At 30.8% G+C, this 9,219-nt stretch overlaps 1 protein-coding gene across 1 annotated transcript; it reads right to left on the bottom strand.

Annotated features, from left to right (window-relative positions):
- Positions 1-3,663: 3,663 nt before the first annotated feature.
- LOC132606293 (zinc transporter 8-like) lies at positions 3,664-6,556 on the bottom strand. Its single transcript, XM_060319734.1, has 3 exons — positions 5,867-6,556; positions 4,619-4,768; positions 3,664-4,008 (listed from the first exon to the last, which is right to left on the bottom strand). The coding sequence occupies exons 1-3, from the start codon at positions 6,473-6,475 to the stop codon at positions 3,703-3,705; spliced, it is 1,065 nt and encodes a 354-aa protein (XP_060175717.1). The 5' UTR covers positions 6,476-6,556; the 3' UTR covers positions 3,664-3,702.
- Between the last annotated feature and the right edge of the window lie 2,663 nt (positions 6,557-9,219).

Here is a 9,219-nt window from a genome sequence, read left to right as displayed (position 1 = left end):
TTATGGTTCCGAATTTTCTTTAAGTCCTACTTCATTTTGTTATTTCCCACTTTGTTCTAAATCAATATTTCTGAGGAAAAGAACCCTAGAAAAGTCTTTTCTAACCCTAAGATGAGTTCCCACTCAATCTTGATCATTCCCACACCATATTCATCCCTTCTTCATAGCAAATCATCTCTCTAAAACCTTAAGTTCTTGAAATCTTAAGGAAAAGAAGATAGAGGCGTCTGAATTTCATCTACGAGGTAATGTTTCTGAATTTTCTAAGTATTAATAAAGTTTGGGTTAGTGTAGAAAGTTCTTCAAGTTTGGAATCCGTTAGAGATTCTTGAAAAGGTTCAAGAACCCGTTTATAGGCTTAGAAAAGCCCTAGTTTTAGAATAATGGTAGAAATCCCTAGAATTCATTAAAGTTCTAAACTTTCTCATCTCAAACCATTGTAGTGTGATTGTAGAACCTTGGAAATTACGTTTGAGCGGGATTTGAGGTATGTCTATATTTCAAAAATCGTCTCTTCAAGTATGTCTATTTTTGAAGTACGTTTATATTGTGAAAGTATGATTTGTATTTGAGAATCCTTCCTTGGTTTTTTGTATAAGCTAAAACCCTAGTTTGGTGGTTGTTCTTTGTTGAACTGGTTTTCGAACTAAAGGATGACAATTGATCAAGGTCATGCACGTGTAGGGTCAAGCCCGCATCGAACCTTAAATGAATAAAACTCTTCCAATGAAAAATTTTTGCCTGTTATGGGTGATTGAATTTTTTTTCTAAAAGAATGAAGTTTCAAATGTGTTATGAAATTGAATAGATGGTTTGAACATGATTTCTAAACGGACTATGCATGAAATAACTCTATTGTGAGAAGATGGTCTGAGAAGTGAATTCGGCTATAAGCCATGATTGATGATTCGGTTATATGACATGATTGTAATTGTTTGTGTTTGGGCCTGTATGGGCAAGCTGTGCTAGTACAGAGGACGATTAGCTGTTATGGATCCTAACATATCGATACAATTATTGTTGTGTCAATCCAGAGGATGATTGACCTCCGAGGCGTGTATCCTGGTGCATCTATTGCTTTGCTAGTCCAGAGGACGATTAGCCTCTGTGGTTTCCTAGCCTAGAGCATCGATTGATTGAGCAGGAAAAAACTACCTTATTTACCCAGCAGGATAGAATCTAATTAAAAATCCAGGCTTCAAGCTGGTCCCCTTTTCTTTCCTTTTGAAGCTGCTTTCCTCCTTTCCTGCTTTGCCTGTGTGTGGCTTGTTTCATATCTTTGTTGCCTGCGAGTGGCTTGTGGAAACCTTGAGCTCGTAAATGAAACACACAATGACGTGAACGGTAACATAAGTGGAACTTGATATATTCCTGTATGTTGACTCTTATTGGTGATTTCCCTAGTTTACTGGATTACTTATTCTCTGGAGTTCGAACTGTTTCTTTTGATATCGTTTTATTTATTTTACTACCTTACTTTGATTTTATTAACTATTGCCCCTTAGACATTCACTAAGTACTCAGGCATGCCATTGTTGTTTTTGATGTTGTGTCAGGTAACGTAGAAGAGCAGGTTCGTGATACGCCTACGACTTAGGAGAACTTGCTGCTTTCGAGACCATTCGGTGAGCCCCCATGATTTTTCGTGGGGCACCATTCTATCTTTACTTTTGGTATTTTAGTTTCCGGGCTGCGTCCTAATGAGTTAGACATTTATTCGTTATCTTATAAGCTCCATAGATAGTTGTCAGATTATGGGTAGTGTGTTGGAGTCTCGTATGACTCGTTGAGGCATTTTTCCACGTTATTAACTGAGTGTTTGATTTGACTTCCGCTGAATTATCTCTAAGAATGGTTATGCTTTCATTCAATTATAAATGACTTGTTTCATATTTGTTAAGATAGTTGTTTAACAGAAAAGATTAGGTGTTCATTGATTACAATAAGTTGCTTCCGGTGTTGTTCATAGCACCGGATGCCAATTACGTTCAGGGTCGGGTTTGGGGCGTGACAATTTCTCTTCAGTATTTTATTTCTTTATGTGGAATAGCTGGGAATCTTATTATCTTTTATGACATATAAGATTTAAAACATTTCTTTATGATGTTTTTGGATTAAGAAACTATTAAATGTTTGTTTTCAATTTGAGATTATAAGTTTATCATTTGACTTCATTAGATTTCTTTCAACGATTTCATAGAGATAAATGTTGTGTAGTTCATGTCAAAGGTAGAACGAACGAGTTGGTTCGCTTGATATTAGATATTGTATCAAGTGTTAGTCGTGATTCGTTCAGAAAATGAATTGTGACAACTACATATAAAGAAAAGTAGGTTACACGAGTTGGCTCTACTACAAAGCGTGCAAGTACATTAGTTCAAAATAGAATATAAAAAAGTACCGATTTTGTTGAATTTTGAGATTTTCCCCTTCTTATGTTGATTAAAAAAGTTTTGGACCTGACATAATTTTTTTTATGAGCCCATTCATGTCGTCTAATACACTTTAAAAGACCTATTACATATCTTGTTTCAAATTTGGAGAGTTCAGAGGGAGAGACAACAACTTGCAGTTAAGAGAAAGAAAAACGTTGTTTCTTTGATGTAGAAACTTTTCAATGCGACCAACCACTTTAAAATTGCATTTCTGGATTCGTTCATCGTTTTATCGGGCTAGTGTTTTTAATATCCATCTTTTTCTTTGATTTGAATGGTGGAGGTCGCGTTTGAGGTCCATCATTGGATTTCGAGCGATGAACAACTATTCTGTATCTAAATGATTTGTCTCAATTCTCTCTTTAATTGTTATTCTAGTTGCTATTGTTGCTCCTTAGTCTTTGCATTGATATTTTACCCTTTTTAATTTGTAACTCTTTTGTTGATGATATAGTGGAGTTTTTGTGGATCAGAGGTCTTGTTATTTTACTCTTAGTATTAAAGAGGTTTTCCAAGTAAAAATTTAGTATTTCTTGTGCATTTGATTGTTTTGTCTTGCCTATATTTATTGCTGGTGTGTATTATAGATGTTGCTCGTTTCAATTTGTACTTAGTGTTTGAAGTATCCTTTAATTAATTCAAACAATTGAGAAAGATATTAAATTGGGTATCTGTTACTACTGTTAGTATGTTTGTCATGGATTCATAGTGTTTGTTCTTCCCAACAGATTCCTCTTACGTAATAAATCTAGGTTCTTTTGATTTATTATTTCTAGGTGTCGATCTGCATTTTGTGTAGTATAATCATCCACTTTCTTGTTTTGACTATCATTGTCAGCCCTTTTTCGTCACTGAGATTTCTTGAATATCCTAATAATAAATTAGGTGATGTGACAACATAAGAAAGAGAAAATATCATATTTTTATCTTCAACTTTAGTCGAGAGTTTCAGTCTTCGTAATTTTATTAAGTACTTTATTTTCATTTTCTCAGTCAATTATTAATCAACTTTACTAAAATTACAATTTGCTCGCCCTCCAACATTCACCAAAAAAGAACAAAAATCAAAGAATTGCACATTCTCTAAAGAGCAGACAAGATCTTGCAAAATTTTAACTGCTCTATGTAATTCTAACATTCTTTGAAGGAAAAATAAAAAGAAGCTAAAATTAAAGAACCAAAAAAAAAAAAACTACGCTGAAAAAGAATTAAAAACAACAAAACAAAATCTTGTTTATTTTCTAAATTCTAACTATATTAATCTTTTTTAGGCCCACTTAGCCAAAAGTGACATACAACCAGCACCAAGAAGAAGAAAAATATTAGCTCCAATAAGAAGTTTTGGACTATCTTGCATTCTACTACTCATAAAATCAGCTGCTAGGAGATCAACTAAAGCCATATAAATCAAAATTCCAGCAGCAGTAGAGTTGAAAATGCCCTCAACTATAAGTGCAGTTGGACTGGTCTCACTATACACAGTTGATATGCCAAATCCAATAGCAATTCCAATTGGTGTAGTGAGGGAGAAGAAAATTGCCATGATTGCAGTTTTTTTTACCTTGAATCTTGCCTGTTGATTCAATCAAATATTTAAAAGTTAGAGAAAATTGCAATATGGACTATTAGTGTACATATATAAATTTGTCATTTATTCATAAAGGGTTCATTTTCAAGAGTACAAGTGGATGAAAAACTTATCCTTCAAAGAAATCACTTTAAATGTCTGATTCTGATCGATAACAATTTATACTTTTTCTAGTCCAAATATCTCTTGTTTTAAGTAGTACACAACATCAAAATCATAAAACAAAGTGTGTTTGGTGACGCTTTCAAAATTTATTCATTTAGAAAAGTGTTTTTTTTGTCAAAAGTGTAAATGTTTTTTTTTTAAAAGCACTTTTGTTGAGTAGCAATTTGGATATGACTAATCAAATTGAAAGACATTTTTGTAATATTAGAACAATAATTTTGTTCTTTGTCAGGGTGCTAAAAATGTTTGTGGGAAAAAATTACTTTCTCCGGCTTCTGAAAATTAGTAAGAATAACTCAAAAACACTTATTTTTTACTTAAAAACTTAATTAAACACCTTTAGCTTTCTAAAATAAGTATATTTTTAATTAACAAACACTTTTAACCTCTCAGAAAATTAGCTAAAGCTGCTATTAAGATATAAATATACCTCAGATATGCAGCCACCTAAACCCATGCCTTCAAAGAGTTGATGGAAAGTTAATGCTGCTACAAGGGGCTTAATTGTCTTGGGAGACTCTGAGGCACCCAAAGATACACCAATTATTACTGAGTGGACTAAAATTCCCAATTCCAATACCTGTTTCACATAAAAAAAAAAAGAACATCCACATCTCAGTTTCAACTACCAATATCACTAAACAAAATTCCAAAAGCAAAAATTAAGTAAAATCACTTTCTTTATTATTGATGAGAATCAAGTTTAGAGCAACTTGGAAGATCCTTTGCCAGTTGCCACTTGAATTACATATTCGTTTTTAGACCTTTTTATCGGATGTCATTTTATCTGCACTTTCAATTTGTGTACCCACACCACGTGTCCAATGGAATAAATGCATATAAGAAAATTTGCATTTTAGTCCCTTGATATGGACAAATTCTGATATTAATCTCTTTGATATCTAACTAAACATATTTAATTTAGATTTAAATTTGAATGCACACTTTTAATTTCTTTGCTCGTAAATATTTAAATTTTTATCGAAGTTACTTACCATTATATAATTTGGTTTTGCTAATTGAAGGTTAAATATGTTTACATTATACTCCATTCATTTCAAAATAAGTGAATTTTGGGGTGTGAGATACCCGTGAAAAATCTAATTAATAGCATTAATTAAAAGGTCTTTTGACTAATTAACTTATATCTTTCCCCAAACTTTTTTTAAAGGTTCAAAGAATGAGTGTTGGATTTGGAAAAACTATTAAAAAGAAGGATAACTTTAAAAATATATAATTAACAACCTCTTGAACTTCAAAAAAATTGACTTATTTTGAACCAAAGAAAAAGTCTCAATAATTCACTTATTTTGAAGGGAGAGATAAATCACAAGGACCAAATAAGAATTTACCAATAAATTAGCAGAGACCAAAAATACAATTATTCCTACTTTTGTAGGACCGTTTCACATACTATCCAATACTGCTTATTTTCACTTAAAATAAAGTATTTTTTAATCTCAAAATAAAGAAAAAAAAATATTTTTTAAAAACTTATGCTTCATCAGCAGAACTTTTCCCCTATACTTGTTGTTAGCAAATTTTTGTTAATTGTGAGCAAATTTTTGTTAATTGTGGAAAAATATCGCCGTCAATTTAATAAAAAAAAATGAATTGACTCTAACAGCATTCAACTAATGACTCACAAAAATTGAAAAAAAAGGGCATAAGACCATACCTGTGAAATAACACGGCGACGAGATAAATCCAATGTCTCAGAACCCTCAGATGACAACAAAACAGAACCATGAGCATGTCCATGAGTTGAATGTGTATGCACATCAACATGTCCATGTCCATGTCCATGTCCTCCTTTCTCTTCATCACTATTAATAGGTTTTTGTTTCGTCGTTAGATGAGCTTTTCTATAAAAACTCGTCGCTAATAAATCAACCATCATCGTCCCTATAGCTGAAATCATCGCCATAAGTCCAGCAAAAGGGAAATCACCCCATGGTTTTTCTGGTAAACACGGACTCGACAAGCTATCGAATGCATCTGGTAATATGTGTACAAATCCCGTCGCTAAAATGACACCAGCCGCGAATGCTTTTATTAGGAAAAACACGTTGTTTTCCGGGTGGAAAGCAGGGATTATTTTGCCCAGAATAGGGATAGATACTCCGATTCCTCCTGCTAGCAAGATCGAAGCAACTGCTACCACTTTGTACTTTAACGCTTCTGTTTTGTTCCGGTCGTTAGCATCTTCATCACACGTACATTCTGAAGAAACCAGGATGGGGAGGAGAAACAGAAAGAGAAGCTTAAAAGCAACCACTTTGTTCATTGTATGTGTGTGTGGGTACAAAGAGGTAGAGAGAGATGTTTATGTTTTTGTTTTTGTGGGGCTTTAGAAAAAGATTTGTAAGGGTTGTATATATAATGAAAAGAAAAAAAAATGGTGGGCCAGGAGACTAATGCTGAAAATTAGGGGGAAAAAAGGTAACTGAAGAAAACAAATGAGAAAACATGGCGACATTCGAAGACATGCAAAGGTGCAAGTGTAAGGTAAAGAGGGATGGTAATGGACAATTGTCAATGTTATTTGGGAAAATGACGACACAATGAGTTAAACATAAGTAAATGATGAGTGTGGGGTCTAACAACCGTAAAAGTTTCCTTGTGATTTGATTATCTATATTTAGGAGACTATAATTAATTTATTGACTATTTGGTGTTAAATTCTTTTACATATCTCAATGTATCATAAAGAGAGGGATTACTTTAGATTTTATTTTTCATAATATGATTATATGAAAAAGGAAATTACGTTTTACTTTATTATAACGCCTGAAAAGATCCATATAATGTGATGCCTATTATTATCTATATCTATATATATATATATATATATATATATATATATATATATATATATATAAGGAGAGTAGTCTAACTTAATATTAAGCCAAGTGGCGTAATATGAATAAGCCACTTGGCAACAAATTCTATTTGCATTAATTATTAAAAAAATTATTAATTATAGTTCAAAATATTACCTAATTTAATAATCTATCTATCTAACTATCTCTATATATATATATATATATATATATATATATATATATATATATATATATATAAGGAGGGTAGTCTAGCTTAATATTAAGTCAAGTGGTGTAATATGAACAAGCCACTTGGCAATAAATTCTATTTGTATTAATTTTAAAAATAAATTAAATAACATTATTTAAAGCTAATATGTATTTACCTAATTTGATCGGAGGAATAAACAAAGTCCTATTCAGTAAATAGATTCCCGAAGCTTTGAAAAATAAGCAATTCCTATTTCATCGGGAGGTTTAATATGGAGACTGAAATTGTGATTAATAAAAAAAAAAGCTTTCTAAAATAATTGTATTTTGTCATTTATTATCTTTTGGCTTCCCTCAATTTTCGATGATTAAATCATAGTTGAATGGAAACGTGGCAATGAAAAGAGTGTTTAAGAGTTGTGCAATAACATTAACATTATAAAAGAGTGTTTATAAAAACATATCATTTAAAAGTTAATTGTTGTTAATAATATTGATTGGTAAATTTTAATAAATAATAGTAACCAGTTAATAGTTCTAGCAAAATAAAAACCCCTACTAAATATTGGAATAAGAATCTTTTGAAATTTATAGGCAGTTTTTTTAAAAAAATTGAATTGTATATAAAAAAAAAAATTGAATGAAAAATATATCTCATCCTTATCCTTATCAGTATCGTAATTTGGATGTTTAATTTTTTTTTTAAAGAGTTACGTGTTAATCAAAACACCACATTTACTTTAAATCATAATTGAAAGTTAAAATGCGATTTTTGATTGAAAGGTTCAAATATTATTATTGTAACTACTACTACTATAATAATAATAATAATAATAATTTAGTATAAATATACTACTTTAACTTTCTAGATCTTTTTAATGCAATAAAAACATACTATATTAGGTGTGATTAATTTTTTGAATTTCAGTTTAGGTTGAAACGTGAATATGTGATATAAAACTTAAAAGAAATTCTTTGTCAATTTCAAGGCAAATATTGTGTTATCAAGTCTTTCCTTTTTGTAAAGGCAAATATTCAAACATATTGTAACCTTTTAGAACCATAGTACTCATAAATTATTGGAAGTGAATCAAGTATAACTATACTACATTACTACGCAATATGGTAATATGAGATCATCTATATGGTATTAAAAAATTTTATTAATTGATACTATTATTTAAAGTTAATATGCACTCACCTATTTTGATTAATATTGATTGGAGAAACATAAGAAATAGAGTATTATATGGTAAAAAAATATACATGATTTCATTCTGATTGAGTAAATAAAGGAAACATGACGGATTGATTGAGAATATGACTTGAAATTGAATAATCAGTTAGCAATCAAAGATACACATTTAAAAAAAAAAGATTGTAACTAAGAACCATTCCAAAATAAAAACTAATCAAGCTTTTCAATTGGTGAAAACTCCAATAACCTCCAATTTTTAACTGTATGGTTAAACTTTTGAATTGGAGAAGAAAACTCCAATAATGTCCTGCCTATATATTCTTGATGTTCCAGATTATACCAATTAGCCATTGTCGCATGCACAAATCAACTTGGTAGAGGTAATTTAATTTCTTTTTTTTACATGAATTTTTGCTCAAGGAATTATTTCATGCTGATCTCAATGAAAACTAAATTATGTGATAAGTGTTTCTTGCTTTAGTCATAAACAAAATGTTAGTCCCTTTCATAAAAAAACGGCTCATTTGAATGAAATATTTTTTAAGATATCTTTTGGTTCTGTTGTCTCATTGTGTTTCTTAAGAATAGATTTTATCAACCATTGAAGCACGCATGATGTATCCATTTTTTTTTAGAGGTAATTTAATTCTCTTTATGTATGTTATTTCAATTAGTTTTGTTCCTGTTCAATTTGATTTTTTCGTAATGTATGTCTTTGTATTTGAAATAATTAATGTGATGCCCCTAGCTTTAATTTTGGTGACCACATCATGCCATGCCTTCTTTTTGATAAGCTTA

Source organism: Lycium barbarum, chromosome 8, assembly GCF_019175385.1.
Source record: "Lycium barbarum isolate Lr01 chromosome 8, ASM1917538v2, whole genome shotgun sequence".
Taxonomy (NCBI): domain Eukaryota; kingdom Viridiplantae; phylum Streptophyta; class Magnoliopsida; order Solanales; family Solanaceae; genus Lycium; species Lycium barbarum.
This window is presented reverse-complemented; position numbering and strand designations above follow the sequence as displayed.

Coding starts and splice junctions, on each gene's coding strand:
- LOC132606293 (XM_060319734.1), bottom strand. CDS start 6,475: ATGAACAAAGTGGTTGCTTTTAAGCTTCTCTTTCTGTTTCTCCTCCCC. Junction 4,769..5,866: donor GTCGCCGTGTTATTTCACAG/GTATGGTCTTAT, acceptor TATGTGAAACAG/GTATTGGAATTGGGAATTTT. Junction 4,009..4,618: donor TAGGTGGCTGCATATCTGAG/GTATATTTATAT, acceptor TTGAATCAACAG/GCAAGATTCAAGGTAAAAAA.